Raw genomic sequence first — 17,118 nt, 5'->3', positions numbered from 1 at the left:
CTAGGTGGTGCAGAGAATAGAGCACTGGCCCTGGAGTCAGGAGGGCCTGAGTTCAAATCTGACCTCAGACACTTAACACTTACTAGCCGTATGACCTTGGGCAAGTCACTTAACCCCAATTGCCCTCCAAAAGGCAAAAAGAATTCATTAGTTTTCTCTCTGAAAGTAGAAGACATTTTTCATCATGGATTTTTTTTAATTGTCTTAGATCATCATCTTGGTCAGAGTACCTAAGTCTTTTACAATTCATCATCCTTACAGTATTGCTGTTACTGTGCACAATATTCTCTTGGTTCTGTTCACTTCACTTTGCATCACTTCATACAAGACTGAAACCAGCCTGTTTAAAACTTCTTGTAGTACAGAAGAATTCCATTATAATCTACAATATATACCACCACTTGTTTGGCCACTCCCCAAATTGATGGGCATACCCTCAATTTTCAATTCTTTGTTACCATGAGAAGAGCTGCTATAAATATTTTTGTACAAATGGATCTTTTCCATTTTCTTCAATCTCTTTGGGATACAGACCTAATAGTGGTATTGCTGGTTAAAGGGTATGTACAATTTCATAGCCCTTTGGGTATAGTTCCAAATTGTTCTCCAGGTCAGATTAGTTTACAACTCCACTGACAGTGCATTAATGTCCCAATTTTTCCACATCCTCTCTAGAATTTGTTATTTTCCTTTTCTATCATGTTAACCAGTCTTATATGTGTGAGATGGTATCTCAGAGCTGTTTTAATCGGTATTTCTCTGATCAATAGTGATTTAAGGCATTTTTATGTGAATATTGATAGCTTTGATTTCTTCTGAAGACTGTTCATATCCTTTGGCCACTTGTCAACTGGAGAATGGCTCTTATTCATATAAATTTGGCTCAGTTATCTATACATTTAAGAAATGACTCCTCAATCAGAGAAACTTGCTGTAAAAAAAAACTTTCCAATTTCCAATTTTCTTTCTAATTTTGGCTGCATTAGGGTTTTGGTGTATATAAAACCTTTTAAATTTCATATAACCAAAATTATTTATTTTATTTCCCATAATCTCCTCTATCTCTTATTTGACCACAAACTCTTCCATTGTCTGATAGGTACATTTTCACATGCTCCCTCATTTTGTTTATGGTAGGACTTTATATGTCTAAATCAGGTTTCTATTTTGACCTTATCTGGTATATGGTGTGAGATGTTAATCTATGCTGAGTTTCTGCCAAATTACTTTTCAGTTGCCCAGAAATTTTTGTCAAATGTTGAGTTCTTTTCTTTTCTTTTCTTTTCTTTTGCTTTTTGGAGGGAGTAGGGCAGGGCAATTGAAGTTAAGTGACTTGCCCAAGGTCACATGGCTAGTAAGTGTTAAGTGTCTGAGGCCGGATTTGAACTCAGGACCTCCTGACTCCAGAGCTGTGCTCTATTCACTGAACCACCTAGCCGCCCCGAATGTCGAGTTCTTAGCCCAAAAAAACTAAGATCTTTGGATTTATGAAACACTTGATTACTATGTTCATTTACTACTGTGTGTTATATACTTTACCACAGAGGCACAACTCTGTTTCTTAGCCAGTACATAATTCTTTTCATGATTCAAGCTTCAGGCTTTTTCATACTGCTGTTATTGAGGTTTGGAAGGTTTTGATTCTTCCAGTTTGGTATGATCTGGGGAGATATGAGCTCACTCCTCTCTTGGTCTGCATTCTGGTCCTTACCCAGCAAGGGTTCCTGGTCCCTTGGAATCACAATCAATACTGCTCCTCAGGGTCCCTCCTCCCCTAGGTCTGGAAATATAATTGTGTTCTTCCGAGTTCCTGATCCCTTAGGGCTAGAAGTGATACCGTACTATCCCTCAGGGCTTCCATTCCCTCTTGACCAAAAGTGTTCCTTTCCACACTTGAACTGTGACTCGGGGGTATAGGCAATGGGGTTGCAAATAGTTGTCCCTCAGGCCTCCCACTTTCTCTTGGCCAAAAGTACCCCTCTCTTCCCTAGAACCATGACCCAAAAGTGTTTATAGGTAATGGAGTTGCCAAATACTGTCCGGTCCTGCATCTAGTGCTAGCATAGGTGTACCCTGTAACCTCTTTCTGACCAGTTGCCACATCCCTTTACTATCTCTGGCTTAAGAGCTCCTGAAACTAGCTGCTGCTTCTATCACCACTACTTAGTCCCACTATTGATGTTTCGTCCATGTGGGCTCCAAGCCATCCTCCTCCTTTGAGTCACAGATCTCCCTTTATGGACTCCTAAGTTGTCTTGGACTGGAAGACTGTCTCACTTTGACCTTTTGTTGGCATAACCACTCTAGAATTCTGTTAAAGGCATTATCTTAAAGTTGTTTGGAAGGGAATGTTGAGAGAGCTCAACTTAGTGCTTCTCTAATTCACCATCTTGGTTCTGCCCCAATGAATGGTTTCTTTATAGGCAGTTTTATTAAGCCACTTAACTGGACACATATAAGTAAAACATGCCATCATAAGCAAACCAACTAGAGAGTTGTTCCATCCATCCCTTTATTGTTGTAGACTTCCTACTCTCTTCCCATGTATCATACATATGTTCATCCAATGTACAGACAAAGTTGAGTGTTCCAGTGTCAAGCCATATATTAAATATTAGTGAAAGTTAAGTTTTTATTACTTTTATTGATGAAATATATGTAAATAGAAGTTTTAACGTTCTTTTTTCCTTCTCTGCTCCCCATGGATGCAACCTATTTTGGGAACCACTATCCTAAGGGCCTGTCCTAGTTCCCCTCTTCTTCTCTCCCAAGTCTTTTCATAAAGTCAATAAAAAGAGAATAGGACATAGAAGATGTTAATGCATGTGTTTTTTAAATCAATATGAGGACTGCAGGGATCCTTATGTGCAGTTTAATGACTCAGTTTCTATTTGAGCTTGACACCACTGATATAGGCAACTCTCTACTCTAAGTTGTAGAAAAGAAGACTCTCACTTGCATTGGTAGAGGAATCTCCTTACCCAGGAGGTCCGTATGCAAATGAATCACAGTTCAGATCTTTTTTCCTGGACATTAGGTATTGGTTGCTGGCACCCTAATCTATGCCCTCCTCTTTCCTACGAAAGATGTATGCAAGGTATAAGAAAGGCAGTCCTGATGACTCTAGACTTTTCTGCCCTGGTTTAAAATCTACAATTATGCTTATCTTTTATTTCCTCTAAAATGACCTCAGAAAAAATATTCCCTCTCCATCTTCTCCCCCCATGAAGTCTCCCCTCCATTGCTGTGCTGTTGTCCTTCTTGGCAAGCAACATTCTTTGCTCCTGGAAAGTATAAGACAGAATGATTTTCTAAGAAAAAGTGTAGTATCAGATGGATACCACATGAAGGGGAAAGTTCTCCCTTTGTTTCCTCATTAGCATCGCTATTTGTAGAGCCATAATAAAAACAACTTCTTTACTGTGTGCCCTGTTGGTTTATACCAGTCACATCAGGTCTATAAACCGTGGTATATTAAAGCGTAATAGACTGTGTAAAGAATTCTAAGACAATGTTCCAGTCTCCCCCCCATCCCACTTCCCTATTCCTGATTCTACTGCCTTTACTGCCCCTACAGACAGGTATCCATAAATAGGACTTAATTATGTTTGGCATAATGAAAAGAATTTCTTTGAAAGTCTCTTTGGAGGCTACTTTCAGAATATGAATAGTATTCTTTTGAAAATCAACTTGTTGAATAATTCATTAAGGACATTAAATCAATGAATATCCTTAGCCTGAATACCTCACAGAATTATAACTTTATTTGCCATGTGTATAAAAATGGGCCTACATCATTTAAAAAAATTATGATGTCATATAGCAAATCTTCTATTGGGGCTTATGATTATTTGTGTTAGCTAAAGGCTTGTAGGTAGCACAGTGGATAGAGTGCTAGGCTTAGATTCAGGAAGGCCTGAGTTCTTATCCAGTCTCAGACATTTAGTATCTGTGTGACCCTAGGCAAATCACTTAACCTCTCTGCCTCAGTTCCCTCAACTGTAAAATGAGACTTATCTCCCAGTGTTGTTGTGAGGATCAAAGGAGATGACATTTGTAAAGCACTTAGTAGGCACTTAATAAATCCTTCCTTCCTTTCTTCATAATTAGTCATGGTAGTGAGAAGCAGCATGGTATCATAGAAAGCATGCTGGATTTGGAATGAGGGAGACTATGAATTCAAATCCTGTCTTCACTACATTTTTTGTAAGTTTGAACAAATTACTATAAAGAAGTTATTCAGTTTTAAATCTATGATCCTACAAACCAGAAGGGAATTTAGAGATCATAGAGGTCAATTCTGTCACGTTGTTATTATTGTCATGCCTGTTGTCCTATAGTTTTTGTTATTATTAAGATAAGGAAACTGAGGTGCCTAGCCAAGTCCCATATACTTAATTAATTGCATAAGTTGGATTTGAACCCAAGTCTTGACTCCCGTTCCAGTTTTCTTTCCTCTGTGCCCTACTGCCCATGTTTCTTTTCCTCCCTAAATATACCAATTCCCAAATGCAGTATATCAGGATGCGGAAGAAAAGGATCATGCCATTTAAACCTTTTGTACTGAGGGAGTTGGGGTATATGGATTGTTCAAGGAGAACTAGCACCTTTGCTCTATTGTTTCCCATTTTAAAAAAGCCTTACATCCCAATAGAAATAAGATGGACAGGTCTGTCTTCGTGCTTTGGTAGTGTGGATGTGACTCACTGTTGTGTAACATTCCATCTGGTCTAATAAACATTCTGTCCAATTAACCAGATCAAAGGTTACGTAACCAGTGATTATTAGGTAGCCTGATACAGTAAAAAGAACAGTGGATTGGGAATCGGGAGTTCTAGCCCTGACTTTGTCACTAGCAAGTCCTATCCAAAACTCAGATTTGTCATCAGTAAAATGGATATAATAATACTTGCCCTGACCACCTCACAGGATTACTGAGAGATCAGATGAGATATCATATGAAGATATTACAGCTATGAAAGCATTTTGAAAAAACTGTAAAGCTTTATAAGCTAGAAGGTGATAGTATTATCATCAGAATTCATCATCATCATTATTCTCAACTATTGAATTTCTCAACCATGTAAAGAATATTTGCCCACCTCTACCAGAGACAGAGCACAATACACAAACTGAGACTGCAATGAGAAGGATTAAGGTCAGACAGAAGGAAAAATATTCTGAAACAGGTAATTGAAGATATTTATGTAGAGCTTTAAGAAAGGAAAGTGCATCTGTCTGAGATGTTCAAAGTCAGATGGAATAAGAAACTTCTGAGGAATGTGTCCACCGCCATTAACTTGTTTATTGGTGACATACCATATACTGGCATGTACAAAGATCAGGACACAACCCACCAAAAGTAAGTCTTTAGCTTTGGGTTGTTGGTTTGTTCTTTCAACTGGAATAGAGATTGTATTGATTTATGGGAAGACAAAATAAATTCATGGAAAGGACTTTTAGCTAGAAGTCAAAAGTCTGGGTTCTGGTCCCTGCTCTGTTATCCTAAAGTACCTCTATGACCTTGGGCAAGTCCTATTAGCTTCTATATGCCTTAGTTTCCTCATACATAAAATAGGGATAATACTTACGCTATATACTTCACAGGGTTTTTGTAAAGAAAACTCTTTAAAAAGCAAGCTTTTAAAATCTTGGTAGTTATTCTTAAGATTAGTAGCCGAGTAGATGTATCTTAAAAACAATGAAATTGTATCAACTATAGTAGTATGGTATAGTGGAAAGACCACTGGATTTAGATGCACATGACTTGAATTTGAATCCTGGCTCTGCTACTAATTACCTATATAACTCTTTATCATGTCACTTTATCCCTTAGGGCCTAAGCATCCTTATCTTCAAATGAGAGAATTAGAAGAGCTGATTTCAATAATCTCTACCAATAATCATCATCATCTAATACATAGGATGTATGCTTCTTTGAAAGTCTTTTAGTATAAGCTTCATGTTATACTATATAAACATAATACATTACTATAATATCCTATATTATAATAATAGTGGTCAATGCATGTTATATAGAGAAATGGTAGGAACTGCTACATATCATTGAAGACTACAGAAGTTTAGCCCCAACCAAATATGTAGCAAAATGTGCCTCAATGGCTGGAATTTTACATTGTATTCTTCCTACATTTCATCAACTGAAAGGCATCAGATCCTCATGATACCAGTAGAGACCTCAAGTAATCCAGGAGAATGCAGTCAATAAACTGCTGTGAAAGTGGACCATTGTCACAGATCAAAGTGTTGCCCATGATTGCCTAGACGGAACATCGATCCATAAAAACTTTAAAACAATGTTGTTGTTTTTTTATCACCATATAAGCCACACATATCCTCCAAATGAAATGGAACAAAGAACTTCCAAAACACAGACATCAAAATACAGAAGAGAGAAAAATGGTACAATGTGGAAACAGGATAAAGTACAGATCATCATCATCCTGTTTGCCTTCATTGAGTTTATTTAGGATAAACCTACATCCTACTACTTTCAGTAAACTACAAAAAAGCAGGTATTTTTATATAGTTGTACAGTGGTCCACAGAACATTAAATATAAAAAGAATAATAGGGTAGTATCATGTCTCAGGACATTCTTTATCTGAACTTTATTGGAAAAGGTAAGAAGATGAGGTGATAATAATATAGTGACTGAGAAAAATAACAATAGCTAACAATTATGTGATGCTTTAGTTTTGTGAAACCTTTTACAGACATTATCTTACTTGATTCTCACAATCCTATGAGGTAGCTATTTTTGTTACCCCCACCTTACAAGTAAGGAAAACGATGCTCAGAGAGATTAAGAGACTTGCCTAGAGTCACACAGCCAGTAAGTTTTGGAGGCATGATTTGGACCCAGGTCCTCCTGACTCTAAGTCCAACTCTTTCCTACTAAATATACAAATGGCCCTACCAATCAATAAGTATTTATTAGGAGCATAGTCCATATTTAGCACCATGATAAAAGAAATCATTGAACATTATTTTATGGACTAGTTGCATATATTTGCTTTTTTAAGTATATAAATGTATATAACTCTTGAGTAGGAAATAGTATCCATAATCAGAATATATGAAACTAAACATCTAAAATATAAATAATATTTCAAGGAGATTGTATGACTCTTTTTTGCTACATTAAAGTAGTCTTCAACTTGAGAGTAGCATGGGCTTGTATCCTATGATGACTTTCAGTTTCAATGATGAGTACTCGATTTTTAAAAATGAATGTTAAAAATAAATAAATGTTAAAACTTTTCAAAGGAATCAGTTAAGATTGCTGTTGTGGGAAAGAATGCAGTGTTGATTTAGGTTAAGAAGAATTTTTCAAATGGAAAAATTGTAAAGAGATTCTGGAGTTTTTTGAGGTTGGATACAAAATTAGTATAATGCCATTTGTGAATAGAAGCTTAGAGGATCTTGCCACAATTAGGTCATGAGTCCATGAGTGGATTCCTAGGAGAATTGAAGTAATCATAACTGACCATTAGGACACCTTGAAGAATATCATGCTCCACTTAGTTTAAAGAATAAAATAGATATATGTTAAGGTGAGAATATGCCATATTCTCAAATATGTGATAAACAGTGCTTACTCATGATCCTATTCAGCCCTGGGATGCTAAGAGAGTCTGAAAATGAGAAAGTATGGGCTTTTAAAACTGATTTATTATAAGATAAAAGTTTTGCAGAATCCCATATTTCTAATATTTGGTCTTGGATGAGGCAGAAAGATCTATAACCTTTCAACCTTTAAGAAATGCCTAACCAAAGTCATGTTTATTTTCAAAGTCATGGTTAAATTTCAAGCAGATGAGCTTAGGTGAGAGTTGGAGGGGGGTGGGGAGGAAGAATATGATACAGTCTTTTTTTGTGCAGGAATTATTTAATTATCCTACATAGATGACATTGAATTAGTAATTTGAATAAAAGTAGAGGAACTATTTTCACATTTCTCTTTCACATTAAGATCTCAGATACAAAGAACTACCTCCTATATGTTCAGTAGAGTTGTTTTCTCACAACAGCTCTCTGAAGTAGGCAATATAGGCATATCGTCTCCTTTTTCAAGTCAAAGAGTATTGTCAACTGAAATGTATTTCCTGTCACGTGCAAGCTGGTTCAGGGGATGAATATTAATGTATCTGCCTTCATGAAATATAAGAGCAGAATATCAGGACCTCAGATTTAGCCTGCATTTCACAATCTTAGCTTTAGGGGTTCAACTCCAATTTCAGGACTCCATTTGTTAACACAAGACTGCCTCAAGTAGTTGAAATATTTCTGAGATAAGTGGAAATGCTGGTCTGGAATGATTAATAATATTAGCTAATAGTAATCTGTATCTGTATAGTGATTTTAGGTTTACAAAGTGCTTTACATGGTATCTCTACATGCTATCTACATGATCTTCACAATAGCTCTTTGAGGTAGCGGATGTTATCCCCATTTTAAAGACGAAACTGAAATTGACAGAAATTAAATGACTTGCCCAGAATCACATAACTAGTGAGTGTCTGAGGTGAGGATTTGAACTCAAGCCTTCCTGAATCCAACCCCAAGGCCCTATGCACAGAGCCACCTACTGGCCTAGATTAGTACCTGAGAAAGAGTCAGATCTTTGAAAACTGGAGGCATTAATATTCAGTAATCATATTTATCAAGATAGTTTCTCCAAGAAGTTGAATTTTCAGGCAATACCAATAATCAAGTAATTCATACTTTGAAAAGAACTTTCGGCTGCTAAAGGTAAGAGTTTAGGGAGTTGACCTTTGTAGAATACCAGATTCTAAAGAGTTCTCATTTGGGAGAATTCCCAACATGCAGTACAAAATAAAGGTAGAAAGGTTTTTTTCACAAGAAAAGCCAAGCCAACAGGATGTCAATGGTGATTGTTTTCATGACCATGATACAGCAGATAACATACTTTCCTCCTTCTCCTCCTCCTCCCCCTTCTTCTATTCATCCATGAATATCTTTTGATATTGGCTCAGGAGTTCAGCTTGGAGAAGCATATTAGCTCAGAGAAGGATGCACCCTGTGACTCAGTATTTAATGAAAATGGACTTGTTCTCAACAGTTGGAAGGGTGATTTTGAATTCATGATATTGGTAGAAAGAGTTGGGTGATAGAAGCAGCTGAATTAATGTTGATTCTCAGGAGATAAGGATGTAAAAATCTGGTGGGAAGTGGCATTGGCCATTATCAGGAGTGATGGGATAGCTAATTTGTCCTTCTTAGTGTTCCTCTCTCTCCCATGTCCAGGCCTTTTCACTGACTTTCCTATTCCTGGAATGTATTTCCTCCTTACTTCTGCTTCTTAGAATTCCTAGTTTCCTTCATTATTCAACTCAAATGCCACCTTAGATATGAGACCTTTCCTTACCTCTCCATTAGGTAGAACCCCACACTGCCAAATTACCTGGTGTGTATTTTGTATTATACCCTGATAGGATATAAGATTCCTGAGAGTACTTTATTTTTGTCTTTGTGTCCCAAACACCCAGCATACTGTTTGGTATATAGTAGGTGCTTAACAAATGCTTATTGATGAATAAATTGAATGAGTGAGTGGTATAGAGTTGCAAAATTGTTCCATATACCATCTCTACTATCATGTTCTAAATCACCAACTCCAAATGAAGACTGATATTATAATTAAGGAGTCTTTTTGTTTTATTTTAGGCAAATTCTCAAATCTTCAGCATGATATAAAAAGTCAGTAGATAAGGTGGAAGGTAAAGAGATTTTTTTTGTAATTCTAATTGTTCTTCCTCCACAGCAAAAGGAGAGCATAAAATGGAAGAAACCCACTTGGAGAATGCTCAGAAAAGGTAAGTGACCAATCACTTTCTTATTCTTCTGTAGAAGAACCATTCTCTTAGCCCCATTAAGATCAAACTTCAAAGAGAAAAACAATTCATTGAAAACTGGATTAGAAACTCTTAAGAGAAGGCAACACAATATTTCCAGAAGTGATAACACTAGTTATATGATTTTATTCTAGCCTTTGTAGAATAGAATTACACATTCTGTACCTACCGTGTTTCCCCGATAATAAGACCTATCCCGAAAATAAGCCCTCCCCTTACTGTGTAAGATTCCTCTAAAATAAGCCCTCCCCCGAAAATAAGCCCTATTGAGATTGCTACTGTAGTGAAGGTGATCCCCTGTGCTACACGCTACATTACGGTACCCTCTGTATGCACCCCCACCCGTGAAACACAGGCCGCGCTCTGAGCTGCATCCAATCAGAGCTGCAGCAGTGAGCGCATCATCCTGTTCTTCCCCAGTGATTTGCTTATTGAATAAAGGTACATTTTTTTGTTCACATTTACCTGTTTATTAAAATTGCTGTCAATTTCATTAAAATAAGCCCTCCCCTGAAAATAAGCCCTCTGGTGTTTTTCTGTCCAAAAAAATTAATAGGACAGTGTCTTATTATCGGGGAAACACGGTAAGTAGTTTTAAAGAGATACTTAGTGACTGCTTCTCACCTTCTCATCAGTGTGAAGAGTATACTGGACTGACTTTTGTAAAGGCTTTCCTTTCCTCTGATTTTGAACAAAGATGATTTGAAGATGAAAGAAAGTAGCAAGTGGGAGGGAGGAAACAGTGAAAGAACTCTAAATATCCAATGTCCTCACTCTAAAGTCCAATTAATTGAGAAGATGATTCCTTTAACATCTTTTATTTCTCTTGCATGGTTCAAGCAACCCAACACTCCCTTTTGCAAAGTTAAGCAGGGAGCTAATGCTTTAGAGGTTCTCAAATTAAAAGCATATAACCAGCAAAGACCTGGTCCAGATGTTGGACAAAATTCCCACAGCATTCAAAAATTGGATAAGAAAAACATTGGATATTTGAAAAATAAAGTACAACACCCTATTATTCCATGCTGCTAACATAAGTTTCTGTCTTACTACTAGATATCAATTGTTTATTTTTTTTTTGAAACCCATTGATTTCCAAGCACTGAGTAGGAAAATGTTTTAGTTCCATTTACACTGATTACACTGACAGGACACATCATCTGGTCATCAGTCCAACTGTATCTGTTCACATTGTGGACTTGCTGGGGTAGGAACTTTAGGAAAAATGTTTTCAGTTTTCTAGGTATAGAATCCCCTTGGCATCATAATTCTTCCACCCTGTGATTTTTTTTTTGGGTGGGGGGGGGATATAGTTGTAGTTATAATCTTAGATTTTGTTGCAGCACTTCTTAAACTGTAGGTCCCACAAATTTGGCAACAGTAAAAGATTTCTGAATGTGCTACCACCAAAAATTAATTAAAAATCAAATGTTTAATGAATCTGAGGTGTTTCTGGCAGTGCTTGCCCTTTTGCAAGTCACCACTTCCCTACAGCCTCGGTTCTGAACACAAAGCATGCACACTTTGCACTGTGCATGTCATGCAATGCTAACAAGAGTGGAAAAAGTTTAAGAAGCCCTGAAAGGTACCTTTCCCCTGAGTATATTTTATTCTTTCATTTCCCAGTGTATAAAGGAATATGCTTGCTTGATAGTGCAGTTATTTTCTTCATGTAGGGAATCCCAAGAAGGTGCTGCTAGCAGAACACTCAGGATACCACTTTCAAGGGTAGAAATTCAGTTTGCTATATTTGTTCAAGCTTTAAGAAAAGAGGTCCACCTGAGTGGGTGAGGCTGCTGTAGTGCATTAGCTATGCTGAGTGAGGCCATAAATGGCCATTGTCAGCATTTTCTGTGGCTTTGTGGTGAAGGTGGTCTAGCTTTCATGACAGACATGAAAAAAAAATGTTAGACACCATCTTTAATGTGGAAACCGCAATTGTTTAGTTGTCCTCTTAAAAGGAGGTTGGCGGTCGGTGTTGTAATATTCATGCAAGATTTGGTCAATTCTTCAGTTTTATCCTCAAGAGAAACAATTTACTCTGAGGCTAGAGAGTATTTGCTTTTCCTAAGCAGATTCTGAAGAGTATACATGGAAAACAGTAAATGAACATGTTCCAGTGTGGGATCTTACACTGTAAATAGTTTCCTGGGATTTTTGCCTAAGAGAAGATACAGAACAATTCTCTTTGCTGGAAGGGGGAGGGAGGGTCTTTGATACAGTCACTATCTATGCCAAAATTTTGGTTGAATTAAAAGGATATAAATCAGACAGGAAATTGCAGGAGAAAAAAGAGGATAATTAAGGGAATAATTTCAGGGTAGGAAAAGAGTCATTTGAATATAAAACATACAGTTAGGAATCCATTTTTTTTAAGTTGAAAGGTACTTTCATGTATTATCATTCTACTGTGAGACATATAAGAAACATGGTTGTCCTTTCTACTGCTGTCTTTGTTTGAGACTATTTGCCTGCTCTTGAATAATCTATTAATATGACTAGTTATTATTATTCAGACATGAAAGCTTTTTTTAGATTATTTAGAGTGGCCAGCTTTAATACTTATTGAAATTAAATTCTAAAAGAAAAGCATGTTGCATCTGGAGCCTAGTATTCTAAACCTTTCATATAGTTGTAGGTTTAATTTCTAGGTTTTCCTTGAGGAGAGTAACAAAGATTGACTCAAATCAAGTGTTTGGTCTTTGGTAAAGTTGGAGGGATTAGCCAAGCTAGTTCATCTTCCAACAATTTGTTTTCTCTGGTTTCTCTAGAGGTACATTTGCTGTTCATTTCCAAAACATACAGGCAGAATTGCTGAAATTCAGCATTCCCTTTAGTTTTCACCCCAGTAAGTGTTAGCTAACAGGGCCTCAGAATCCCAGGGAGGGGGACAATGAGTGTGTATGGTTAGACTGTTTATGTCTTGGGAAACCGAAACCTCAGAGAAGATGACATGCTCTTCTCCTTCCCTGTGATAATAGCAATTCTCCAACTCATAGTGTCATTCCCTGAAATGGCTTCAGTGTTTATAGTATCATCAGGAGTCTGTGGATCCATTCAAACACAATGTTTGTTTTTTACCCCTTTGCCTCATGCTGCTGGTGAGGAAGGAGGTATCCTTTTTCTCCTTCCTCTTTCTTGGAACACATTTCTCAGTGCTAAAGGTAGACTTACTGATTGTGTATACATGTATGAAATAAATGTGAAAGAAAAAGGGAGAAAATTAATAAGAAATATTTTATGTACTATACACCAGACCTTTAGAATGGGTAAAGAAAAACAAAAGTTTATTAAAACTGCCTGCCTGAAGCAGAAAAAAATATTTCCTTTTTAAATACCCATCCCACTTACCAAGAGAGATATGGAACTGTGATAGAAAAAAAAAAAGAGTAGAATTTGGCATCAGGATACCTAGATTCTAATCCTGTCTCTACAAGTAACTAATTTGGGGAAATTATTTCACCTACCTAGGACTCATTTTCATCATTTTTAAAATGAGGGGTTAGAACTAGATAATCTCTAAAAATTTCTTTCCAGATATAACAATCCATACCCTCTAAATATTCCACAATAAACTCTTCTGTTATCTAATTTGTGACTTGTTTCCATGGTAATGAACTTTTTTTAACAGAAAAAATTACTTCTGACTATTCCTTTGGTTTCCTAGGAATTTTTATTCCCATACTCTTAAAATTTTGCATCTGGTTCAAAAAGAAAAAAAAGAGAACATCTCTTTTTTGTTTTTATTATTTCTGTTTTTCTGGTTATCAAAATATGTATGTTTAAAATTACAAGACTCATTCTCTTAGAAAGCCACTAAAATTATTGTCTTGCTCCCTTCCTGTACTTCCATTCTTTTAATAACTAGGATGAAAAAGTCCCTGACCAACATTTTTAATTTGTACTAAAAACAGATTTTTTTTTTTACAGAAGCAAAAAGAATTTATAGGACTCTGAGCTGTAGTTCTAGCTTGGGTCTTGCCTAATCATGGCCATGGAATCAATTAGCAGTTCATCTGTGAAATGTGATAAAAAATCTTATGAGATACATACTGCCCAGTAATTGAAAATGAGATGAAAGTATGAATCATAATAGTAAAGGGACTTCAGAGTTTTATAATCACTGATGAACAGAGTTCCAATAGAAGTCCTATATTCAGAATGGCCACAAAAATGTGGAGCCTGCAGGAGATGATAGTGCACGGAGTCATAAACCTTGCTGGTCATAACTCCTTTGATTACTTTCCAACGCCCTAGGAAAGAGGTCCCTTCACTGAAGCGTGCTTGCCTCTGGCAAATTAGCCTTTTGGTACTTGCAGAGAAAAGGAGGAGTGAATAAGGGCAGGGCTTAAGTTCAGAAATAAAAATTGTTGACTACCTAGAGCGTTATATTTAATCAAAGAATGAAAGTTTGGGGGATCTAAGCATTTCTATACTAAAAATCACTAATATTTACATAGCACTTTAGGGCTTGTAAGGGACATGTCAGATTCTTACAACATTGTGAAGTAGGCATTCTTATTTTCCCCATTTTACAGATGATGAAACTGAAGCTGAGAGAGATTAAGTGACTTGTCCAAGATGACATACCTAGTATAATTTCTGAGTCCAGATTTGAACTCAGGTGTTTCTGACTACAAGTCCAGAACTTTGTCCACTATACCACCTAGCTGCTTGTAGTAATAGCTAGCATTTATGTCATACTTTACAGGTTTGCAAAGTGCTTTAGATAGTTTACCTTATTTGAGCTTCACAACAATGCTGTGAGGTAGGTACTGGCATTATTCCCATTTTATAGATGAGAAAACTAGAGTGCAGAAGGGCAGTTAGGTGGTACAGTGGATAAATTATTAGACCTGGGGAGTCTATTCTTTCTGAGCTCAGATGTGGACTCAGACATGTCCTAGCTGCATGACCCTGAGCAAGTCACTTAACCCTGTTTGCCTCAGTTTCCTCATCTGTAAAATGAGCTGGAGAAGGAAATGACAAACCACTCCAGTATTTTTGAGAAGAAAACCCAAAATGGGGTCACAAAAAGTCAAAAACAACTTAAAAACAAGTGAACAACAAAGAGTACAAAAAAGGATCCACAAGATCTGAAGATTCTTTTCTTTGAGGCCTCAGGTTTTTTTTTTCTTACTAGATATTTACAAGAAATTTTCTTATAGTCCAAACATCTTCCCAGCTCCCAAGCAAATCTGACTTTGGTTGTACCAGCTATGCTATATGAGTTGATATGAGTCTGTTTATGTTGAATTATATTCAACATATATTCAATATTATGTTGAAATATATTATATTGAATTATGCTGGGCTAAGCAGAGCCATAGGATATTAGGCCTGGAAGGAACCATAACCATCATGTAGTCCAACTCCCTCATTTTGCAGAGAAAGAAACTGAGGCCCAGAGAGCTCAAGGGAATGACCAAAGGTCAAACCTCTAGTTAATGGCAGAATTTGGGATTAGACCCCAAATCTTCTTATGCCTACCTTGTGCCTATATTCAGCATTCATTGTACCCCATATTATCATGATTTTACATCTTGTGTGGGGGAGAAGAGTGGAACACAAAATTTTCCCCTCTTATTTCACTCTGCCACCACCCAACACACACACACACACACACATGAATTGTACATTTTGGTTCCTAGACAAAAAGATAGGTCCCAGAATTATGCCCCCCCCCCCAAAAAAAACACAACCCCAGAGTTTGAAGACTGTCATATTTGGTGGTCAGGGCTGTGAAACTCTCCAAGGTTGAATTTACAGTAATTATTAGACTGAGCTACTGAGTCAGAAACCAAGCTTGTGGGAAATCTAGATCCCCCAGTGGGCTTATGTGTTGATAGTTTCCCTCCCTCTCTCATCTTTCTTCTCTCCTGCAGTTTTGAAAGAACAGTAGGATATTTTGGGATGAAGCCAAAGTCCGGCGAGAAGGAGATCACGCCCAACTATGTGTTTATGGTGTGGTATGAATTCTGTAGTGACTTCAAGACCATTTGGAAACGAGAGAGTAAAAATATTTCTAAAGAAAGGTAAGGTTCTAATAAAGTCATTAATACTCCCTTCAGGAGTCTGGGAAACTGCCTTCCCAAACTTAACAAATTACACTCCCATATTTCACAGGCGTCAGTGTTTGCTTTCAGATCAAGTGGACATCAAGGAAAGATTATTGCCTCGGGGTGCATAGGGAAATTCAGGGAAGGCTTGCTGCACACACCCCCCTCCCAAGCAGATAAACACACATGATCTGATAAGTTACACTTTCTTAACCCCTTCCAATTACTAGCTAGTAAAATGAAAGGGGAGCAGTGCTAATTTGCAACAGATTGCTTCTCTGGGCATTCTCATGTTGGGCCGGCCTAAATGAGGTGGTATTGCTGTCGCAGACAGTACAGACAAATAAAAGTGAATGCTTTTCCCATTAATATACTGAACTTGCATCAAAGGGAAGTCCCTGAGACTCAGGCCACACTTAACACAATGTTGAAGCCCCACGCTGGATTTACAGCGCCACTTCTGACTCCTTGTATCCTGCTCAGGACATCAAACTGCATGCCGCTAGGTCTCATTGCAACCTCTTGATTTTATTAGTTGGGAGCAGAAGGAAAACTTCGGCCTCAAGTCAGTTTGGGTTTTGTTTTCTTTCTTGGAAAGGCTGGATTTTGCCTTGTGTTTACCATAGGGAACATCCCTGCCTGTATCCCTGACTGTAACTGATTCTAGCAGGTTGCCATCCTTCTTAAAGGAGTCCTATCGGTCCAGACTTCAAACAGGTCTGAACTCCTGCAAAACAGATGTATAGGCAAGCTGGTTAGGAGTGAAAAGAAAAAAAAGAATCTCCCAGAGTAAAGGAAACTATTCCCCCAGATGGGATCTACACTAAATATTCATTGAAGGTTATTCCTATTCCTCACTACTGACTCTCAGTCCTTTCTATAACCCTGAAATTATAAAATAGAGAGATTTTGGCTTATGATTTTATACCTGGGGTGGGGGGGGAAAGATATTTAGGTCTTAGCATGTCATGCCTCAAAAGTTAAATTTGAGGTCTTTGATGAGTTAGTGGTTTTTTTTTTTCAAAAATAAATTTTAATTATATATTTTGTTATTATGCTGTCTAAATTTCCTCCTACACTGTGCCCCCTCCCTCTTACTGGAAAGTTGTCCTATATAACCACAAAACAAAATTTTTTAAGAAAAAAAGAAAAGTGGAAGAT

At 37.2% G+C, this 17,118-nt stretch overlaps 1 protein-coding gene across 4 annotated transcripts in view; it reads left to right on the top strand.

Moving 5' to 3' along the window:
- FMN1 (formin 1) overlaps positions 1–17,118 on the top strand; it is a 493,911-nt gene that overhangs the window by 448,905 nt on the left and 27,888 nt on the right. For all 4 annotated transcript variants that reach the window (XM_069097659.1, XM_069097661.1, XM_069097662.1 and 1 more), the window contains 2 exons: positions 9,808–9,859; positions 15,784–15,933. In XM_069097659.1, the coding sequence (XP_068953760.1) occupies positions 9,808–9,859; positions 15,784–15,933 (202 nt within the window). The remainder of the gene's footprint in view (positions 1–9,807; positions 9,860–15,783; positions 15,934–17,118) is intronic.

This window comes from Petaurus breviceps, unplaced genomic scaffold (genome assembly GCF_028583685.1).
Source record: "Petaurus breviceps papuanus isolate PSGF00001 unplaced genomic scaffold, PetGlider_PUasm1.0 37, whole genome shotgun sequence".
Lineage (NCBI taxonomy): Eukaryota > Metazoa > Chordata > Mammalia > Diprotodontia > Petauridae > Petaurus > Petaurus breviceps.
Note: the sequence above shows the minus strand (reverse complement) of the source record. Positions and strands in the feature narration are given on the sequence as shown.